Here is a 22,248-nt window from a genome sequence, read left to right as displayed (position 1 = left end):
TAGTCCTTTACATTTAACATAGTGCTTTATTGTATTTGGATTTTTTTTCTTTTTATCTCTGCTGCTGCCTGATTGCATACTTCCAGTTCCAAATGAGTTGTGTGGTTGAGCAGTCAGTTTGTAACTCTGGGGTTCGTAACTCTGAGGTTCTACTGTAGCTCTTTGTGTACTATATTATAGGGTCAGAAGCATCTTAATATTTAAATTTAACACATTTTGTACTTTATCAAAATTTTCCCAAACTCTATTCTAATCCTTTTTAAGGCTGCTTCTGTGCTAGTCTGTCCAAAACAAATGAAAAGAGATGGCCTTGTTCTTTATATCAAACTGAAAAGGATACTATTTGATTTGTCCAATCTCCAATATGAATTTCATATTTACTTTATGCAGACACCTTTTGACACTAGCACATGGCTTTTCAGGTCAAGACCTCAATCCATTTTATCTCTGTGACTATGGAAACACTATTTCCGAATTCAATCATAAAATGAAATTGATTCTTCACTTTTAGAGATTTTGCCTTCAGAGTGGAAAAAAAGCATCTGTAAGACTTGTGAGCTACTCTCAAGAGATGTATTTTTTCTGTTGGATTTTTTTAAAAAAATCTAGTACATTTCATAGAGGGGAAGGAGTGGGGGGCCAAGTTATCACTGGACACCTAGTACTCATGCAAAACTTTCTTGAGAGTTGTAGGACATAGAATCATCATAGAATCTCAGGGTTGGAAGGGACCTCAGGAGACCATCTAGTCCAACCCCCTGCTCAGAGCAGGACCAATCCCCAACTAAAGCATCCCAGCCAGGGCTTAGTCAAGCCTGACCGTAAAATCCTCTAAGGAAGGAGATTCCACCACCTCCCTAGGTAACCCATTCCAGTGCTTCACCACCCTCCTAGTGAAAAAGCTTTTCCTAATATCCAACCTAAACCTCCCTCACTGCAACTTGAGACCATTACTCCTTGTTCTGTCATCTGGTACCACTGAGAACAGTCTAGATTCATCCTCTTTGGAACTCCCTTTCAGATAGTTGAAAGCAGCTGTCAAATCCCCCCTCATTCTTCTCTTCTGCAGACTAAATAATTCCAGTTCCCTCTGCCTCTCCTCATAAGTCATGTGCTCCAGCCCTCTAATCATTTTTGTTGCCCTCTGCTGGACTCTTTCCAATTTTTCCACATACTTCTTGTAGTGTGGGGCCCAAAACTGGACACAGTACTCCAGATGAGGTCTCACCAATGTTGAATAGAGGGGAATGATCACGTCTCTCAATCTGCTGGCAATACTCCTACTTATACAGCCCAAAATGCCGTTAGTCTTCTTGGCAACAAGGGCACACAGTTGACTCATATCCAGCTTCTCATCCACTGTAACCCCTAGGTCCTTTTCTGCAGACTGCTGCCTAGCCACTCAGTCCCTAGTCTGTAGCAGTGCATGGGATTCTTCCATCCTAAGTGCAGGACTCTGCACTTGTCCTTGTTGAACCTCATCAAATTTCTTTTGGCTCAATCCTCTAATTTGTCTAGGTCCCTCTGTATCCTATCCCTACCCTCCAGCGTATCTACTCCTCCTCCTCCATCTGCTTTGTTACCTTGAAAGAATGTGACCGAGACGTCTTTCTATAAATCTGTTTTGTGCAAATAAAAGATATATTTACATTAGTGTTCTACAAGACCAAGTGAGAGATTGGGGTAAGGATTCTGTTTTTCTGGCACAGACATAGATGAGTAAATGCTGTATTAGACTCCTACACTAGATTTCATCTTAAGACCAATTTTTCAAGTCGTCACAATAAGAGGACTATAAATCCTATGGCATCTATGATAAGGCCACAGTTATCTCAAATACTGCACAGACATTAAACATTTAAAAGAGTCACCAGTTGGGTTACCAGCTTTTAGTACATACAAACCAGGAGGGAATAAATACATGACAGTCAGATAGCAAACTACAAAAATTCTCTGAATACTTGCCTAGCTGATGTACATTCCTTGTGGAGACACTGTTCTCCATTGCTACTGTGCACTAATATACTGAAGTCCTAGGGGAGGTAACCCAGGGAATCACAATTTATAGTCTACTCCATGGTACAACAGTAGTATGATTTTTGGGTATGTCGGAAAGATTATGGTTTCAAAGAACACAAAATTGTCTTTTCTACAAGTGGTCTTTTCTTCTACACTGCGAAAGGATGCAAAGCAATCAGTATGTTAATGTACATTATCCTTAAAACTAAAATTACTGAACCTCCTAGAGTCTATTTTTTGTTGTCTATAAATGGGAAGTGCCTGTATCAAGAATAACAATCCCTGTATGAGAAGGCTTGAATTCCACAAGTGAACCCTTAGAGTGATGTGCTATGTTCAAACTCAGTTATTTCTGATAGGTGCAAGTAATGTCAGCCTCTGTACGTCAGAACACATGCATTCAGAGTTTCTGTGGATATTTAAGTTTGCATGTGTCTAGTCATGCAATTCTGCAGTCTAGGTGCTCACCTGCCTCCTGCAAGAGTGCAGGACAGGATCCTAAATCACTTAATAGAAAAGGTTACATAAAATACATATTCAATGCTTTCTAGCAAAGCTCTCCTCTGAGTGACCACCTGATCAAAAAACCCAACAGACAGTAGGCAATATAAAAATACATTGGTATATTTTCATGACACAGATAAACACTGGGGGGGTCAATTCTGCTGAGAGTGGTGCAACTTCACCTTATCGTTAAGTCACTTCACAGCTGGTTAGGTTGCAGTAACCAAAGGGGTAGGGAATACTGAAAATATAATGTAATTTTATAATCTGATGGTACAGCCTCACTTTGAATATTGTATTCAATTTTGGTCACCCCACCACCACTCAAACAGATACAGCAGAAATAGAAAAGGTCCAGAGAAGGAAAGTGGAAGTGATCAACAGCATGGAAAACCTTCCATATCAGGAGAGATTACAAAGGTACGAACTATTCAGAAAGGAAATGAGTAAGAAGGGAAAGAAGTAAAGACAGAGGTTTATAAAATAATGAATGAGGCAGAAAAGGTAAATCAGCCACTTCTATGTATCCTCTCAGTACAGAAACAAGGGGACACTCAATGAATTAAGTGGTAACTAATTTAAAGCTGATGAAAAGAAACTTTTTTACACCACACATATTTAGCATATGGAACTCACTGCCACAAGATCTAAGTAGGATTCAAAAATGGTTTACAGAATGTTACTTCAACTGTCGTTCACCTAGCAAATTTATCTTCCCAAGAGATGCAGCTATGCAATTAGTCCCTGATCCTAATGCTTGTTAAGCAACACAGCTGAAAACATCTGTAATAGAATAACTAATACGCTAGTCAACAACTGAAAACAAGCAGATACACCTCTACTATGATATAACGCAACCAGATATAACATGAATTCGGATATAATTCGGTAAAGCAGTGCTTCGGGGGGGGAGGCGGCACTGCACACTCCGGCGGATCAAAGCAAGTTCGATATAATGCGGTTTCACCTAGAACGCGGTAAGATTTTTTGGCTCCCGAGGACAGCGTTTTATCGGGATAGAGGTATAATTTAAACAGAGAATCAAATAGGTGTCTGCCTGTTTTTTTGGTTTTTTTTTTCAAATTTAGAAGTAGATGAGATACAGCACAGTTCCATAAAGAAACTTCCAGCAGGATGCTATATTTAGATATACCTGCAGGTACAGTTTTGGAGTGACGCACTAGAGTTTCAGCTACAAATTATGTCTTAATGGAATTTGCAAGATAAGTATCAGATGGCATACTGGGAATTTACCCTCTGAGGTCTTCCAAGGTCTGAGAGGGATACCAAGTTACAAATTAGAGCCTCTGAAAGGCCAGGGGAATGGACTGGCAGAATCAAAACTCTGCATTCCAATTAAACGAATCTAAAATGTCCTGTGTGAAAATAACTCTCCGCTAGAAGTTGTGAAAAGGACTGCCATGGGCTACTATGATTAGAAGCACTGGAGCGTCCAATAATCTCTTAAGGCTTGGTCTGAGCTCTTAGACAAAATTCAGTGATCCTAGAACTCCCTTTGAAATTCCAAATCTTCCTGCTGTTGAACTCTCTCATTCTGATGTCAGTCAACACTGCAGCTATTCAGGCTAGCACTCCAGACCACATGCATCACTACCAACTAAGGGCCCAATCCTCCAAGGCCCTCAGCACTTTGCAAGGTATATTAAAAGCCTCATGGGATAGTAACTTATTCTCCAACAGCCTGAGGGAAAGAACAAAGCAAGAAGTCCAATTTCACTCCTGAATGCAGGGCTCCCATGTTACATTCACGACATTGTTACTTCCCACTGACTGACTAAGATGCTGGTTTTCTAATTTGGAGAGTGCCCTCTAAAGGTTGCATTAGGCATGGTTTCAAGCAGAAAAATATGTGAGCTCTGAATGAAGCTGTGACACAAAAGAATGAGATTTATTTTTATTTTCTATTAGAGAAACAAAGAAAATCCCTTGAATACTTTAAAGAAAATGCCACTCAGGGTACATCTATTCTACCCGGTGGATCAGCGGGTAGTGTTTGATGTGTCGATGCCCGTACTCCACCTCAGCAGGAGGAGTAAGCGCAGTCGACGGAGGCGCCGCGGCAGTTGACTCGCCGTTGTGAGGATGGCCAGGTAAGTCGAACTAAGATACTTCGACTTCAGCTACACAAATAGCATAGCTGAAGTTGAGTATCTTAGTTTGAACCCCTCACCCCTAGTGTAGACCAGCCCTCAGTTAATTGAAAGCAGCCAGTGCAGCACCAATCTACTCCCACCATTTCTCAGGAAGTTTTTGATTATAATATAACAGTTTTGAAATATACTTGTAAACATACCTCAAGAAAGAAGTTGACTAGGTATGGATCCTGTTTCAGCTTTGCACATACTATGCAGAGAAACTGAATTTCTTCATTTTCTGTTGGTGCTGTTAGCACTTCACCACAAAGTCTGATTAATTTCTGTGGGTGGGGGGAAAAAAAAGAAAAGTGGACAATTAAAAGTGGAAGAAACCCAACAGCCTATTGGTAGGCACTCTAGGCTGAATTCTCTTTTCAAAGCGGTTCTCTGATGACATAAGGTACACTAACTTCAACAGAGTTACTCCAGATTTACACCGGTATAAACGAGATATTATTATTTACTAGTTGCACTGCAGTAACACTCAGAGGTCCCAATCGGTAATTGGTTATTGCATTGGGGGATCAAAAACAAAACAAAAAACCCCAAACAGAAACCCCACACAAGAGAGAAACCATTACATTTGACATCCAAAAAGCCTGTTATACATAAATGTTCGTTTGAAACTTGAACCGTACCTGCACTGGTTTATATACATTTATATGTGGCAGAAGAGGTTGTCGTATTCTTCCTAGAAGTTTGGTATAGAAAGCCAAAACTTGCTGTTTCATTCCCGGAGGACACTAGGCCACAACAGAAATATAACAAAGATTAAATAAACAACATACAAACTCATCATCCAAAACAGATGAGATTAAATTGAAATAAGATTAACATCCTTTTGAACAGCTTTATCATAAACGAACAGATCAATTTGAATAGTTGATCCAAAACAACTGAAAATATTAGGTCTTGCTAACTATACATTTTTTAATTAAAAAACACACCCTTTAAATTAATTAATTGAATGCATGCTTTTAAACTGTATTTATTTTCACAAAACTTGATACTTTTAAACATCCCAGAGCATATGCCTAGCCAACTCAGTTATAACAGAACACAGAGAGTGGGTTGTGGGAAAGTTTATGCCACTACAGAAGCCCAACATCATAATCAACAACTTAGGACAAGCTCTACCGCAAGTAAAACCATCACACTTAACACCCCACTAAGAGTTTGTCTACATTAGAGGGTTTTTTTAAATTTGAGTTAACTGACTGCCAGTTAACTTGAACTACCTAACACTCTTGTACATGCTAATCTAGACACTCCACAAATGTTTGTTCCATGACAAAAAAAAGCTTGTAATCTACCCAAGGGCTCAGCCTAAAGAAAATCACTAATATCTGAGGTGTATTCAGAGTAGCATGTCCAAACATGTTAACTTTAGTTAGTTAACGGACAATCAATTAGCTTGAGTTAAAAAAGTCTAGTGGAGACATACCATGATGGTAGAATAATATAACAAGCCTAAGGGTATGTCTACATAGCAGCTGGGAGGTGTGATCTGCAGCTTGGGTTTAGACATATATGCACTAGCTTTGCTCAAACTAGCACCTAAAAAGAGCAGTGCGGCCCCAGAGCTTAGATTAGCCGCCCCAGTATGTACACAGGAGGTCAGGTGGGATTGTATTCAGATGGCTGCTCTGAGCTGCCGTGGCCACACAGCTATTTGTAGGTGCTAGCTCAAGCAGAACTAGCATGTATATATCAACCCAAACTGAGATTTACTCCTCCCAGCTGCTGGGTAGACATAGAACAAAGTGAGAGTATTCCCTAACTGGAGTTAACTGCAACACCCTGCACACATTGAACCACGTATTTATTTCAGGTGTACTGAATCACAGAATTGTAGGGGCTGGAAGGGACCTCAAAAGGTCAACTAGTCCACACATGGTAAAGTATGAATTGTTATTCACAAATGGTAAAGTATAAATGACATGCTGTCCAAGAATCACTTGTGCAGACATATTACTGTAAATGTAATGACTTCTCTTGACTCTTAGAGCACTTTGCCAGTTTTGCATTTCACACAGCTCAACCGCATCATGTTTTCCCTCACACAATTTGTGGTTGTAGCAAACCAACTATATTTCTAATAATGAAATACCCCAGCCATATGATGGCACCTCATTAACCAGGCTGCAAGACAGCTGCCATAATGATAGGACTATTGGGAGAAAGGTGGTCCCAGAAGGAAGAGATTGCTGCCCCCCATGCTCAGAGAAACTGAAAACTATCTATACATGTAAGAACCAACCAGACAAGACAAGAAACATCAAGTGAATCTGTGAAAGGTGCAAGACTGGCAACCCTGGAGAATGAAGTGCTCTGTTTATCTTCAAAGTGAAAGTTCTCTTACACTGCCTGTAGCGAGTCGGTGTGGCTCCCCTCCTGCCCAGCAGAGGGCGCTCCCTCCCAGAAGCCCAGCTGGGCTGAGCCACCACTTCCTGTTCCCGCCCCCCGGAAGTCAAGGGGCGGGACAGGAAGTAGAAAAGGAGAACGCCAGAGCTCAGTCAGGAGCCAGCCACTGCCACGAGCAGACGTGCCGGCGGGAGCTCCGGACTGGGAACCCTCCAGGACCCGAGGCGGCGATCCGGACTGGCCCCCACTGCCCCGCGCCCGGTACGAAGAGGAACCTGTGGAACTTCCCCGGGATCGGAACCCGGAGCAGCCGCCAAGACTTCCTCCCGCCCGGTACGAGGAGGAGCCGCCGCCGCCGCTTCCGCCCTGCTGTTACCCGGAGGAGCCATCGGAGGCAGCCGGGCCGGACTGCCAGCAGGAGTTGCCGGACCTGCCCCCAAGCCCTGGTCCCGAGGAGCCCATGCAGATGGACTGGCCCGACCTCCCGGCGACGGAGGAGCAGGTACCCACGGAGGGGGAGATGGACTGTAGCCCGGGGATAGCTGACCCCTGTCAGGCTATAGGCACCGAGGTGCCCATGTCAGTGTGTTTCGGTCAGGACCCCACTGACCAGCGGCCGTGCTAGCCGCTAATAGGGCCCCGGGCTGGGACACAGTGGAGTGGGTGGGCCTGTGTCCCCCCTGCCACCCCACTCACAGGTGGCAGTCTCCCCCTCACCCCAGCGCAGACAGAATCGCCTGCACTGATCCGAGTGGTTGGTATTGCTCAGTTCCTGCCACCAGGACCTGAGCCCCATTGAACTGCTGTAACCCCGCCCCTGCTCCAGAGGGCCTGGGGTTTATATTGAACTACTGCTGCCCCGCCCTGGTTAAGGGCCTGGGCTTACACTGATAGACTGTGTGCCTTGTGTTCGTCCCCTGCCTGAGGGTCTGAACCTGTGGACTTCTTGAGACTGATTGCTGTTACCCAGCCCCTGCTCCAGAGGGCCTGGGTTTATATGGAACTATTGTTGCCCAGCCCCCTGCTCCAGAGGGCCTGGGCTTATTGAGACTGGTTGCTATTGGCCAGCCCCCTCCTCCAGAGGGCCTGGGCTTATAGTGAATTGCTTGTTACCCAGCCCTGCTCCAGAGGGCCTGGGTTTATATTGAACTATTGTTACCCAGCCCCCTGCTCCAGAGGGCCGGGGCGTATTGAGACTGATTGCTGTTACCCAAGCCCCGGCTCCAGAGGGCCTGGGCGTATTGAGACTGATTGCTGTTACCTAAGCCCCTGCTCCAGAGGGCCTGGGCCGATATTGAACTGCTGATACCCAGCCCCCTTTTGCTCCAGGGGGCCTGGACTTGTATTGAACTGCTATTCAGCCCCTGATCCAGAGGGCCCTGAAGGTACTGAGACTGAGTGTTGTTCAGCCCCCTGCTCCAGAGGGCTTGAGATGTGAGATAGTGCTAACCCTGATTTCGTGCCGCCCCACCAGTTAGAGGGGACAAGGAGCGAGTCGGAGTGGCTCCCCTCCCGCCAGCCGGAGAGTTGAGCCCCGACCAACAGCTTACACTGCCCAACTGATGGACTTTCATCATGACATGACAGTACTACCATGAGGGATGAAAGAGTAATTGAGTCTCCATGGTCCAGCCAATCCTTGGCCTTTCAGTACATAAGGCTGTCAAGAAGGGCACCAACAGTGACAGTGGCAGTTTTTGAGGACATTTCCAGTTACTGGGAAATGGACTGAGATCCCAAAACACACTTCAGACAGGCCACAGAATAGCCATGAGAACTAAACACCAACTGGTCACTACTGAGGTGGGCTAGATTTGTATCAGTGACATAGATGTGAAAGGCTCTAAGGTGACTAGTGTAATTAATGTTTGTACAGTTTCATCTTTTGCATAAAGTACTAATTATGTGCTAACTATCCCCGTCTAACTGCTAGTCCTGCGCCATTCAGTTCTCTACAGTTAAAAAAAATATATTGGTCCCATGCAATTCAGAACTTTAGGAAGTTGAAAAGGCTTTTTAATATATCGGGCCGAGCTGTGAAGTGCAGTATAGCATGACTCAGAATGGGGCATAGAGCACAGGAGGCTTTACACACCTTTTGGTCCCCCACACCCTCCCAGTTGTAGAGGCTGTCAGCCATAAAAGTAGCCTGGCACAAATCAGAGCAGACTCAAGGCTGGTTTATCTCATGCTACATCCCCAAAGGGGCTGTTCCACCAGCCAGGACTGCTAGAGCGCCTTGCGCTCTGGTCCCACAGAAATGGAAATATAGTTTGGGAAATTCTGCGTGGTGCCTTAAGGCAGCTTTAAATCCCCTTTGCACCACTGGAGCAGAGCAAAGAGGACTTGAGATGCTGTATGGCAGTGCTTCTCAAAGCTGATCCGCTGCTTGTTCAGGGAAAGCCCCTGGTGGGCCGGGCCGGTTTGTTTACCTGCCGCATCCGCAAGTTCGGAGGATTGCGGCTCCCACTGACCGCTCCAGGCCAATGGGAGCAGCGGGAAGCGGCGGGAAGAACATCCCTCGGCCCGCGCCACTTCCTGCAGCCCCCATTGGCCTGGAGCGGCGAACCCCAGCCAGTGGGGCCGAACCTGCGGATGCGGCAGGTAAACAAACCAGCCCGGCCCGCCAGGGGCTTTCCCTGAACAAGTGGCGGACCGGCTTTGAGAACCACTGCCGTATGGAATCTCACCCACTCTGCTTTATTAAGTTATCTAAAGAGCACAGTGCCTGAGAGACTGTTTTATGGGGGGTAATTTGAATTTCTTTTGCAGCTCAGAGCACTAAATCAGGGACAGCATGCTTCTGTAATCTGCACAACTGTTTTCAGAAAAACAAACAACAAACTTAATAAAACATCTGTCACCCAAGGATCTCAAAATGCTGTACAAAGGAGAGCGAGTATTATTATCCCCATATACAGGTGAGAAAAAACAGGCAGAGAGCCAAAGTGATTTCTTGCTCAAGGTCACATAGTCAACAGCAGAGCCCAGGTTTCCAACACCCAGATCCTGTGCTCTAATCAATGGACCATATTATTTCACTTTGGCCGACTTGAATGACCACTCATTTGCTCATGTTACTTTGGAACTCCAGCAACATTCTTGGATAGTGTGAAACAAATGATCATCAGCAAGATGTCATAGAGCTTACGGGTCCTATCCTGCCAGGTGCTGACCATCCTCAATCCCATTAGAATTATGTCAGTTGAAGGTCCTAAGTACCTCAAAGGATGAAGCTCTTGCCCACCGCCTGAGATATACTTACATCAGCTTTCCCTAGTGTGTACAATGTCTCCAAGATCTTGTGATGAAGCAAATATTCCATACAAGGCCCTGTCTCTCCTGATTCCCTCTCATTTTCTTCTTGAACTAGAATATCCAACATCTGCTCCAGGTGAGAAGGAATGTTGGTATCAGTCACAGGAGCTTTGTCATCTAAATAAAAAATATTCAGTTAAAATGATAAAAATAAAAACCACAATTTTAATTTGCCTTCGAGTTCAATTACAAAATTTGGTTTAAAACATAGCCATTATGTTTATTATTCAAAATAACAGAGTATTAACTGGATTTGTCACATCTACATAAATATGCTGGCCCAAATTTTCAGCAGGGAAACAGAAATTTTGGATGCCTAACCTAAGACACCTTAAAGGGGCCTGATTTTTCCAGAGGGTTGAGCACATGCCTCTGAAAATCAGGTCTCTTTAAGGTATCTCAAAATAGATACAAAGAATTACTGGTCACTTTTGAAAATGTGGACTACTAGACACATTATGGAGAAGTTTAACCTTAATGTGAAAAATAAAAATGTGGAATACTAAATTTCTGACACTGTACTTAGTCAGATGGCCCAAAACCAATACAAGACTGGAATCTGTGGACAGCATCCAGAATCTATTTCAGTTCCACTCGATCAACTCCTTTAAGAGAGAAAGAGAAGCCTTTTTTTTTTTTAAATCTCACAAATAATGTATATCCAAACTTCAGGCTCACTTCAGTTTTTTAAAAAAGATTCTTAAGTATGACTATTACATCATCATTGTTAAGACTGTGTATTGTTTCATTCAAATTTCAGAGTACAATTCAGCTCATAGATCTCTATAAAAGAAAAGAGCCAGATTTTTATCTGTTACACTGACGGCCACGGAGTTACTCTGAATTTGCACCAGCGTAACTGAAAACAAGTATTAACCCAAGGTATTGTATGGCACTGGTGTGTTTCTAGGAATTTAGAAACAAACTTTTATTTTGCCATATTTTAATTGGACAACTAACCCAGTGTGGAATTAGTCATTACTTCTTATGCAATAGCCTAAAAATAATCATCATTTGATGCAAAAGGAAACAAGGTCACAGAAGAGAATTGCTACCTCAGAGCAATTTCAGTTTTCTCTCTGTCACCAGTTAGCTTAGACTGACTTGTTGAAGTGAGGCTTCTAAGACCTAATTCTGCTCCCACTGAAGTCAAAAGGTAAAATTTCCATTGATTTAAAAGGTAGCATATCCTAACGCATAGTTTTCAAGATCTTTTTGCAGATTTTCATTTGGAGGAAGGTGATGGTGAGGGAGAGGTATCAGCAAGAATGGAAGGTTGGGTTTTTTGCAAATAAATATTTAGTACAGAAGCCAAAGCTGAATTTACTTTTATTTTGCACCACACATGCTTATATGTCAGTTTCCACTTATCATCTCGTCAGTTTCATGCTAGGAAGCACTACAAAGCTGGCAATCTCAAGTTTCAGCTCTTAAGAGTACATATTGATTTAAACAAGAAATCAGAAGCCCTGAGGATGTGAACACATCATTCAGTAGCCACTCTAATAGGCCTGCAGAGATAAGAGTACATAGGGCATGGTGATATTTGTCTTTAAAGACAACAGACTAGAACAAGTGATTAGGAGGACAATTATTTATGTATTTGTTGGAATGGTGGAAATGTGATTTACATTAAGCAAATACAGCCATAATTCAACTGAACAGCCAGCATTTAAATTAAATGAAGAAGAGCAGAAGGCAGATGCTACAGTTTTAATTAACTTTGGTTTGATTCTGTCACACATGGATGAAATCTGTAAGAACTTTCACAGTTGCAGTCTCAAAATAACGTAAGGAGAGAGACAATCTGAGAAAAAAATTAAAAAAGACAAAATACAGAAAGATGCCCAGTACTGAGCATTGTATGAAAGCCTGACTGGCTTCAGAAATGATTGTTCTAGTGTACATGACTGCAAAGTTATTCTGTGAAGACTTGTGGTAAAACCTTGGAAAGAAAAGGAAAATAGGCAATGCAACAGAAATGAGACGGGTTACCAGAAGGATTACATTTCTGCAGATGTCTGTTTAGAGTGAACTGAACAGGTGAAGCCAGAAATTAGGTCTGACCTTAAAAGGTACAATTCTCAACATGGTGCACAGGGAAAGAGGTATTACATCCGCTGTTGTTCACTCTCTATCAAGGTGCTTTGTCAAGGGTAAATCAAAGATAAAGGATATTTTAAAACAAATGCTTTTTGTTACTTTGGAAAAAGAAAGAGGAACCCGCTTAACGAAAAAACAGTTTCGCTATTTCCCAATCTTCACTTTTAAACAGCACTGAAGTAGTTCCAGTTTGCCTCTTTCCATAGTGAAGATGCAAAAAATAAAAAAAGTTCTCTTACCTGAGGTCTCTATGTAATAATGAGTAATTGCTTTCCAGTGGTAAACAAAATCTTCTTGTAAAGGAAGGGATGGTGCAAGCTATGGAAACAAAACGAAACAAATAACAAATAACCTAAATCAGAAACGATCAAAATATATTTCCTGTAGGACTGAAGGAGACTCTATCCTTATTCCCTAAGCATGGACCACATCTTAGTAGTGAGATTGTCTCATGGACACCTGCACACCCACTTGTGATTATACAACGTATTCCGGCAACTAAAGGGATTGCTCACATAGGAAAGGAATATTCTAAGTATTTTGTCCTTTAGGAAGAACGTTAATCACACTCCTTTGCTTCTGCTCTTCATGTCACCTCCTCTTCCCACTTGCTCCCTCTGCTCCCCTGCCTACACTGGCCAGGTGTTTCCCTCGTTTCTCCTCAGGATGTTCCTCTCTTATTGGCTACTCAGAGCTCCAGTCCCTGAAAGAGGTCCCCCTTTCATTTAGAGAGTGACTCCTCCTTCTGGTTTCCAGCTGTTTTTATAGCCTTCCTGGCTCTTCTTTGCAATTAAGAGACTGGGCACTTCAAAGAGCAGCTGCAGACAAGGGGAGACAGTATCATGGCCACCCAGCTCTCCATGGCACACAGCTGGTGGGCCCAAACATAAGACATGGCATTCACAGCCATTCACAACCAGAATAGAACCTCTTATAACAAAAATCTCAATACCTTCAACCTATCAACCTTAGGCTCTATTTCATTATATTATATTTCATTATACAGAATTTTTCTTAGGAAGGAGCCCTAGAACAATTCACCCACACACTGCTAAAATGAAATGCAGCTACTCTGGAGGAAAGGATGCAGCAGCCAGGTGGATAATCACTGGGTAGAATGTTGCACCATAATGGGAGGGAAGGTCATCCTTACTGGAAAGAACCAAATTCCATGGAGCTCATTATATTCCCCTTAGAAGACTCCAGGGCTGTCACCCCAATGGGATTTGGAATCTGTGATTCTTCACATCTAGATATTTCAAATTTGAGGCTTCTAACCATAAATCATTTCTTCCAATTTCCCCTTTTAAGGGCTATTTCCATGAAGTGCTGAGTCGCCTCAAATCCCAATAAGCCAATGGAAATGGAGGGCTCTCAGACCTTTGCATACCCTTGAAAATTTTATACAGCCAACATTTTTCTCTAGTTAATGAAGTTTACATTTATCTTGGCTAAAAACGCAAAATCCAATATATGAACAGCACATCATGTGCCGAAGGAAAGAGTTCTTAATATTACTGACCTTTTGTACACAGGACTTTGAAATGAAAGACATTCAAAAGTAACTGTGCACAGTGGCTAAATATGCCCATATCAGCGTTAGGACACTCACTCCCAAATGTCAACTAAGCAATCAAATTTACACACTGTTTATCCATTCCCTGCTATCTGACTGCTCTTCTGTTCCCCCAAGGCTATCCGGGGCACTGACATTACATTCTACCTCATAACATTTTAGTGCACCAAATGTCATGAGGTAAAAAAAGGCATCTGAAAGTCTCATATTGAGCAGAATATTTATTTTACTCTACATCTTGTTTGGTTACTGAAATACAGAGAAGTAACTAAAAATACAGGACAGATCTTTACAGGACAGATCTTTACATGTCAGGTTTTGTTTTCCTTGCTGGTTGGGGATGGGTGGCTGAAGCCATTATTACCATCAATTTGTACTGGTTTCTATAATAAAATATAGCCAGAACTAAATTTTGCTTCATAAATGGCTGCAGAGAGCACTTCTTAGGGATAAAGGGCTTTTCGGCACATATTGTTTTCAAAAGTAACGCTAAAATAGATTGTATTAAAAATTCACCCTTGACTGATGCGACTTTCCTCTCCACTTCTATTCTAGCCTCATCTGTTTCTAGGTGAATTCAGTGTTTCTGAAAGCCTGTGCCAGACTGAGGATTTCAATTTCCAACACTGACAATTTATCCACAGAGAGAGCAGCAGCAACCACAAGCTTCCCAGACATTGTCTCTCCCCCAACAAATTGCCTCAACACAGCCCTCAAGGGACTGCTCTTAGAGGCGAAAAGGTAATTCAGGGCTAGATCCTGCTGTTCTTACTCAATTAAAATTCTTATTGGCCTCACTGAGTTTTGCTGATTGAGGACTGCAGGATTGGTCCCTCAGCCTACGTGCTCCTGAAATCCCTACCTTGTGGCTCAAGGTGCTCAGCACTTTGTTTTCAGACACTCTCCTGTCTCCTCTTATTTAAGATGTTTTCTTTGCTTTCACAAATGGTTTAATCTTATAAAATATAATAGACTGAGAGGAAGAAAAATAACAGGCTGAGCAGGAAAAGAGGGCATTTGAGGGAGTGAAACGCCTCTACTAACGAATCACTCCTTCAGAGGGAGACAGCAAACTGAAGGAAAATATTTCTTTTTAAAGTTTTAGATTTTTCTTTTCTTAGTCTAGAAAGGATTTAGTGCAGGTGAAAGCCATTGACAGCCCTAGACTAAGGGCTTGTCTACATAATTTTTTTTTATCCCTGGTATAACCTAGGGCCTGGGATACACATACATTTTGTATTGGTATAGAGTAACTCCTCACTTAACATTGTAGTTACATTCCTGAAAAATGCAACTTTAAGTGAAACGATGTTAAACGAATCCAATTTTCCCATAAGATTTAATGTAAATGCGGGGGGTTCGGTTCCAAGGAAATTTTTTGGGGGCAAAGGCATTATATACTGTACAGTACTATACCGTGGTTAGGGGGTGCCCCTGGCTTACCCCACACAGGCACAGCCCACTACAGGCAAGGACGCTAGGAAGCACCTTTGCAGCAGCAGCTTCCCCGGAGAAGAACAGGCTTGGACTTTGCCAGGAATGCTCCAGGCCCGCCTCTTCCTGTCCCCGCTCCACTCCAGGCCCACCTCCCCACTCTACCTCCTCTCCGGAGCAGGCCACATCCCTCCCCCGCAAAGTCCTAAGCGCTGCCAAACAGCTTTAGCTTATAGCTGTTACCATTAGAAATACTTTCTTATTTTATTCATAAATTATAAGACTGGAAGGGACTATTGTGATCATATAGATTCTAGCCTGACCTAAATAATACAGGTCATAGGACTTCTCTGCATGTTTCCTGTGAGAACTAGAGTGTACCTTTAAAAAAAAATCCAACCCTGATTTAAAAATTACCAGCAATAGAGACTCCACCACAGTCCTTGGTAAATTATTAGGAAATTATAATGGGAGGGTTTGGTCTAATCTGCTCTCAAAAACACACGAGTTATTACATTATATCTAATCACGTAGACAACACCTCACCCTGAGTACTTATACAGATGAAGGTAAGGATTCGGGGCAGTATAAGCAAGTTGAAGTGATTCTTTAAAAGAAAAGCCTAGTCACTCGTTAAAGTCAGTTTAGACTAGAAGGAACCTGTCATGACAACAACAGAAAGGAAACTGGAGTTAAAACAAATTAGGTACCTTTGTAACAAGGTACAACTGAGGGCTTGTCTACACTGGCAATTAACAGTGCGTAACTTTCTCGCTCAGGGGTGTGAAAAAACACCCCCCTGAACACAGCAAGTTGAAGTCCTGTAAAGTGCCAGTGTAAACAGTGCCCCAGTGCTGGGAGCCGTGCTCCTAGAGCTGGGAGCTACGCCCCTCGTGGAGGTGGGTTTTTTTTAGAGTGCTGGGAGAGCTCTCTCCCAGTGCTGCGCCACGACCACACAAGGGACATTAAAGCGCTGCTGCGGCAGCGCTGTAGTGCTGTCAGTGTAGACTAGCTCTGAGAGATAAGCATTTAGAGAGATTAAGTAAGAATTTACAGACCCTAGCAGCGGCTAACACCTATTGTTACTGCCAATCAGCTATATAATGATACAGAATTATCCTGTTTTGAAGTGAAATTGACAGCTGTTCCAAATGCTCAAAGTTTATGATTTTCTCGCTAGATGTAAATATCTCTAAAAAGCCCCAAAGGTTAGTATTAAAAAGACTTAAACCTGACCTACATGAGGAAATTAGTGTCACTCAGGGGTGTGAAGAATCTACCTAACCCTCAGTGTAGACAGCACTGGAGAATTTTCCCATCAACCTAGCAACTACCTCTCAAGGACCTTGTTTACCAGTGCTGACAGAGAACCCCTCACGTTGGCACAAATAGCGTCTTCACTGAAGCGCTACAGTGGCGCAGCTGCAGAGGTACAACTGCAGCATTTTAAGGGTAGACAACCTCTTAGCAATTCGCAGAATCAATCTTGACACAACCTGCACCAAACAAACAATGGAGCACATACTTGTTCGAACACAGACCAAGAATCCCACCGAGATTCAATTTCTTTCTATGAAAACAGAAGTGCGGAGTATAGGGTGGAAAAAGACAGCTAAAAAACAACTCAAAACCCCATTTGCTGTGCATTGTCATTCACTTCCTGGCAGCCCTGAAGATTCAACACACTTTGGATTAGTCAGACACAAATACACTCGTAGGGAGCACATCTGTCTAACGGCAGGGTAAAAACATCTGTTTGTAACAAACCTGTGACAGATACTCTGGAACACACCAATCAACCCTATCAAATACCTGTAGTATCACTAAGAATTTGGACCTAAAATAACACAGAACAACAGGAAAACACACACACAAAATCAAATTCAAGGATGCCTCTTGTCTTGAGATAGCACTACTGTACTTGGCTATTGTTATTATGATCATGCTATCAGGGTAATAAATCACACAATGGTGGATCCTCATCTGGATTACTGTCTTCATCTTTGCAGGGACTGAGAAGGGCAGCAAAGGTAGCTGAGATAGGGGTAGGATTTACAGGTGATAAGAGACTGCAAACAACTAGGACTTTTAAAAGATTGTATTATCAAGAACTTCAGCAGATACAGAAGAGATGTGTTTAGAAAGCATCCACAAACTAGGATTATTTAGGCAGCAAAGGAGAAATACTAGAGGATATTTTGATTGAGATATTCAAAGTTAAGAAAGCAAAATGAAAAACGATTGGCCCCTTACTTTTTCCCCATCACAGTGTTGGAACAAGAGGATAATCAATGAATTAAAGGGCAGTACAGTTGGAACAAATGATTACACACTGTACTGTCAACCTTTGGAATTCCTTGCCATAGGTTGCAGTTAGTCACTGTGGCTGGATTATTATTTCATATGTGAAAGCTAAGATAATAAGGGTAATCAACTGTTACCTTGCAAGTTGGAAACGCAGACTATAGGAATATGTGTTTCTAAAGTTAATTGTTCCTCTACTTAGAGGGCGGGAAAGGAGCACTACGAAAGTGAATAAAACTGCATGCCTGAAGAGATCAGGAAAGCATCATCCCTCTCCACCGCACTGTAGAATGTACCTATGAACATTACTGGTAAAGTAGAGAAAATTTGCCTCTGTAGCATCAGGCATGGATCACTTCCAGAGGCAGAATATGGCACTAGTGCACCAACATGTTCTGAAAATCATGTTTCTATAGACGTTACAAATAGAAGGCGATTCTAAACTGCTCTAGAGCCAGTTAACCTTCCTTCCCACCTGCTTGATCTGAAATAGTCCAGGGTTTATTGATTTCCAGGACACACTGCACTAAAACCACAAAGGAGTAAAAACTGGGATTAGAGATTAGGAGTTTCTGGGTCTCAGTCCTGTGGTTAGAATACTGTACCGCACCCCTCTCAGAGAGAAAGTTGTAGCCATGCTCGATACCCTCTCACTTTTGTGAGTTCATGTTTCACTCTTATGGTTATAATTCTTGCTATTTATATCCTAATAATGCAAATACTACTGCACATAGTACCTACTACTGTGATTAGCACCACAACACTTGTTGAGCTTACTCATAGGAATAAGAGACACAGGATGAGGACTTCAACTTGTAAATGGGATGCCAAGAGGTGAGCATTTTGGTTCATAGCAGTCACAAAATTACATGCCTCCCATTTTTTTAAATTTAATTTAATTTTGTTTTATCCTCTAATTGCATATAATATCTTTACTGATAGGCATATTGATTTTTCTTAGTATTTCTTGTGGCCCTAAAATGAACACAGGTACTTTTGATGATACTGGCACACAAATAAGTAAACAATCATGTGAGCCCAGTTCTGGGAATAATATTTATTAGTTAACTTTCATTGCAGAGCCAGCAAGAATAAAAGTCTTTAACCCAATCCTGTCCCCTTACTCACTTAAGCAGTTCCATTGAAGACAATGAAACTGCTCACATGAATACCGTTTCCAGGCTCATGCATCCAGTATTTGTTGGTCCTACATACATCTTCTATTTATTATTGCATTTGTACAGGTCATCAACACAGTGTTTTCATGGAAATCACTATCTTTTTTAAAAACTTCATTCCTTGGTGGTTTTATAGTTTTAAAAACAATAACCTCAGTAAGAAGATGATCTTGAACAAACATGAGCATAATTTTACATGTGACCAGTCTTATTGAAATCAATGTGACTACTCACATGCATAAAGCTAAGAGATCACAGCCTAAATTAACATCTGAACGTGCATCTCCCATCAGGTATTAACAACTTTAAGGCAGAGCAGTCTTCATATCTAAGAACATTTTAAGGGTTACTTTAATAAATTTTATGATTATTCCTATTATTTCACTGCTAATCTTTAACATTTAAACTAAGGCTGTATTGTTTCAAGCTCCAATCTTGCAAATACTTATGCCTACTGAAGTCATGGGGCTACTCAGGTGCTTAAATCTGCGTATGTGCATAAGTGTTTGCAGGATCAGGGCCTTACAGGTTTCATAGAGTTGTCAATATAGTCCCTTATCTCAAAACACTTTTCAGAGATAAATAAAAAATAACACTAAAAAAAGACAAATTAAGACTTACAGGTCAGTGAGAAAAGGTACGTAATTCATAAACTATCTTAAAAATCTGGATCTTGTGAAAAACAAATACTATATGCAAATAGCTAAAATAAAATAAACTCATCTTGATAAACAAATCATAACTACATAGTGTGCAAAAGCAACAGGTTGAGAAATAGGCCCTGCTACTTAACTTCCCAAAATGCAGCCTTTTTGGAGGCTATGCAACCGACTTAGCCTGGTATCAAAATCCAGTTTGATTTTTCAGTCAATACATTTAAAACAAAAAATGTTTATGTATTAAAAAGCAGAATTTCTGGAGGCTGTTAACTGCACAGGGCACCAAAGAGAGACCCTGGTGTAGGGAAAGCCTTACACTGCTACACCACACTGAGAAAATCCCGGGCAGCTCCCCTAACCCAACTGTATTTTTACTTGGGTCTGCAAAGCACCCAGCATGTTTTTAGGCACCCAGAAACAATAACTAATCGCCACCGCTGAAGGCATCCTCAGCTCTGCCTGGGGGCAAAGGGGAGCTATTAATGGGAATGCTGCTCCCCGCTGGCTCTAAAATCCTGTAGTGAGAGGAAGATGCACCTCTACCGCTCTGCCCTTTGGGGCAGCAGGTGGCGGAGACGGGGCTTATGGGGGGTTTAGTAACGACGATGCTACCGGTGGCCGGGCCTGTGGGGGATTTCTCAGCCCGTCCCAAAGGCCCGAGGGAGAGATCTTCGCCTCTCCCCGCTGGCTGCCGGGGACAGGGGCGTTATGCCAGTGACCCCGGCCGGGGTGACTGCTCTCCACGGGCCTAGGGTGTCCTGGCTGCCCTCAGCTGCCCCTTGTGCCTCCCCCCACGGCGGGGAGGGTAAATTCACCCCTTCCCGGGGGAAGGGGAAGGGGCCAGTGCGGGTAACACCGGTCACCACGCACCCGCCCGGGGCCCCCACCCTGCCCCGGGGGCAGGCCAGCCAGGGACCGCTCCCCGGGCTGCAGGGGGGCGGGGAGGGGCCGTAACAGCCCCCCCCTCAGCAGGCACAGGAAGGGGCACAATGGGGATCTCACCCCCACCCCTGTCACCTCCCTCCTCGGCAGCGGGATCCAGGGGGAGGCGGAGGGGCAAGCGGGGACCCGGAGCAGGATCAAGGTGGAAGGGGAGCGACGGGGCCATCAGCGGGCGCGTTCCGCCCCCCGGGCGGCCCCGCTCCCCGACTAGGCCCCAGCTGGATCCCCGGTGTGGCGTGGCCGGGCCGGCCGGCGGCCTTACCGCCTCCACGGCGTGCTGCAGGATGGAGGTGAGCTTGGAGAACATCCTGTCCCTGGACTGGAGCAGCCGCTGCCGGGAGGATCGCGAGAGCTCCTCGATCCGCCGCCTCCGCTCCAGGGTGAGGGCTGCATGCGGGGGGCCTGGCCGCGGGGATCGGGCTAGGGGCGCAGCCAGGCAGCCTCCGGCTCGCCCTCCCCGACAGACACCGTGGCACTGACACCCGCCCGCGCTGCGGCGCCGGCTGCTGAGGAGACGCCTTTCCCCGCTCGGCCTGCAGGGGCCGCTGCCCCCACGGCACAGAGCGGGTCCGGGGGGGAATCCCCGCTGCTGGGCCTGGGCGCCCCGTCATGGAGCCTCCTCATCTAGCCCCAATGGGACCAGCCCTTTCCTTTAGTCCCACAGGAACCCCCTCCTCTAGCCCCAATGGCACCAGCCCTTTCCTTTAGTCCCACAGGAACCCCCATCTCTGGCACCAATGGCACCAGCCCTTTCCTTTAGTCCCACGGGAATCCCCACCTCTAGCCCCAATGGCACCAGCCTCTTTGTTTAGTCCCATGGGAACCCCCACCTCTAGCCCCAATGGCACCAGCCCCTTTGTTCGTCCCACAGGAACCCCCACCTCTAGCCCCAATGGGACCAGCCCCTTTGTTCGTCCCACAGGAACCCCCACCTCTAGCCCCAATGGCACCAGCTCCTTCATTTAGTCCCACAGGAACCCCCACCTCTGGCACCAATGGCACCAGCCTCTTTGTTTAGTCCCATGGGAACCCCCACCTCTAGCCCCAATGGGACCAGCCCCTTCCTTTAGTCCCACGGAAACCCCCACCTCTAGTCCCAATGGGATCAGCCCCTTCCTTTAGTCCCACGGGAACCCCCACCTCTATCCCCAATAGCACCACTCCTTTGTTTAGACCCACGGGAACCCCCACCTCTATCCCCAATAGCACCACCCCTTTGTTTAGCCCTAGAGGAATCTCCTTGTCGACCCCCATATTTTTGGGGGGAAGTCCCTTTTATTCAGCCTATAGAGACAAGGGATCCCATATTTGCGGTGGGGGGGGGGAATCTCCTCTAACCAGCTCCACAGGGACTAAGGAGTCCATTATTTTTTCTGAGGTGGGTGCGCCTGCGGTGGGGAGGAATCTTCCCCCCCAGCCACATAGACACCAAGGATCCCATACTGGGAGGAAGGGTGGTGGAGTCCTTTTCATCCTGCCTATAGAGATCAGAGATTCCCATATGATGGAGAACTGGGTAAAAGGAAACATGTTAAGTAAAAGTATTAGCAAAGTGTAGAAATGATGGCAATTTCAGGTCTCTGTCAGACAATGGGACCATAGGTCTGTCACTCCGATCTTGCAAACTCTTTTGTTTGGAAGTACCCGCAGGGCGCTCCAGTCACTTCATGGGGCTCCTCGTGGATGGAGTA

General features: G+C 44.2%; 1 protein-coding gene and 1 long non-coding RNA gene across 6 annotated transcripts in view; one reads left to right on the top strand and one right to left on the bottom strand.

The window, feature by feature from the left end:
* The window catches only part of FHIP2A (FHF complex subunit HOOK interacting protein 2A), a 48,531-nt gene extending 27,475 nt beyond the window's left edge, over positions 1 to 21,056 (bottom strand). The window contains exons 1-5 of one of the 5 annotated variants that reach the window (XM_039481869.1): positions 20,820 to 21,056; positions 12,704 to 12,782; positions 10,309 to 10,478; positions 5,318 to 5,422; positions 4,838 to 4,960 (exon numbers count right to left, since the gene is read on the bottom strand). In XM_039481869.1, the coding sequence (XP_039337803.1) occupies positions 4,838 to 4,960; positions 5,318 to 5,422; positions 10,309 to 10,478; positions 12,704 to 12,782; positions 20,820 to 20,864 (522 nt within the window). In that variant the 5' untranslated portion in view covers positions 20,865 to 21,056. Of the gene's footprint in view, positions 1 to 4,837; positions 4,961 to 5,317; positions 5,423 to 10,308; positions 10,479 to 12,703; positions 12,783 to 12,979; positions 12,999 to 16,020; positions 16,039 to 19,577; positions 19,787 to 20,227; positions 20,331 to 20,819 lie in introns of those variants that run through there. The other 4 variants (XM_039481873.1, XM_039481870.1, XM_039481871.1 and 1 more) reach the window with 4 other exon arrangements.
* Positions 10,239 to 14,837, top strand: LOC120369012. The gene is made up of 3 exons (XR_005582892.1): positions 10,239 to 10,437; positions 11,122 to 11,243; positions 14,596 to 14,837. It is a non-coding gene; the product is annotated as an uncharacterized LOC120369012 (long non-coding RNA).
* Positions 21,057 to 22,248: the final 1,192 nt, after the last annotated feature.

This window comes from Mauremys reevesii, linkage group 7 (assembly GCF_016161935.1).
Source record: "Mauremys reevesii isolate NIE-2019 linkage group 7, ASM1616193v1, whole genome shotgun sequence".
Lineage (NCBI taxonomy): Eukaryota > Metazoa > Chordata > Testudines > Geoemydidae > Mauremys > Mauremys reevesii.
Note: the sequence above shows the minus strand (reverse complement) of the source record. Positions and strands in the feature narration are given on the sequence as shown.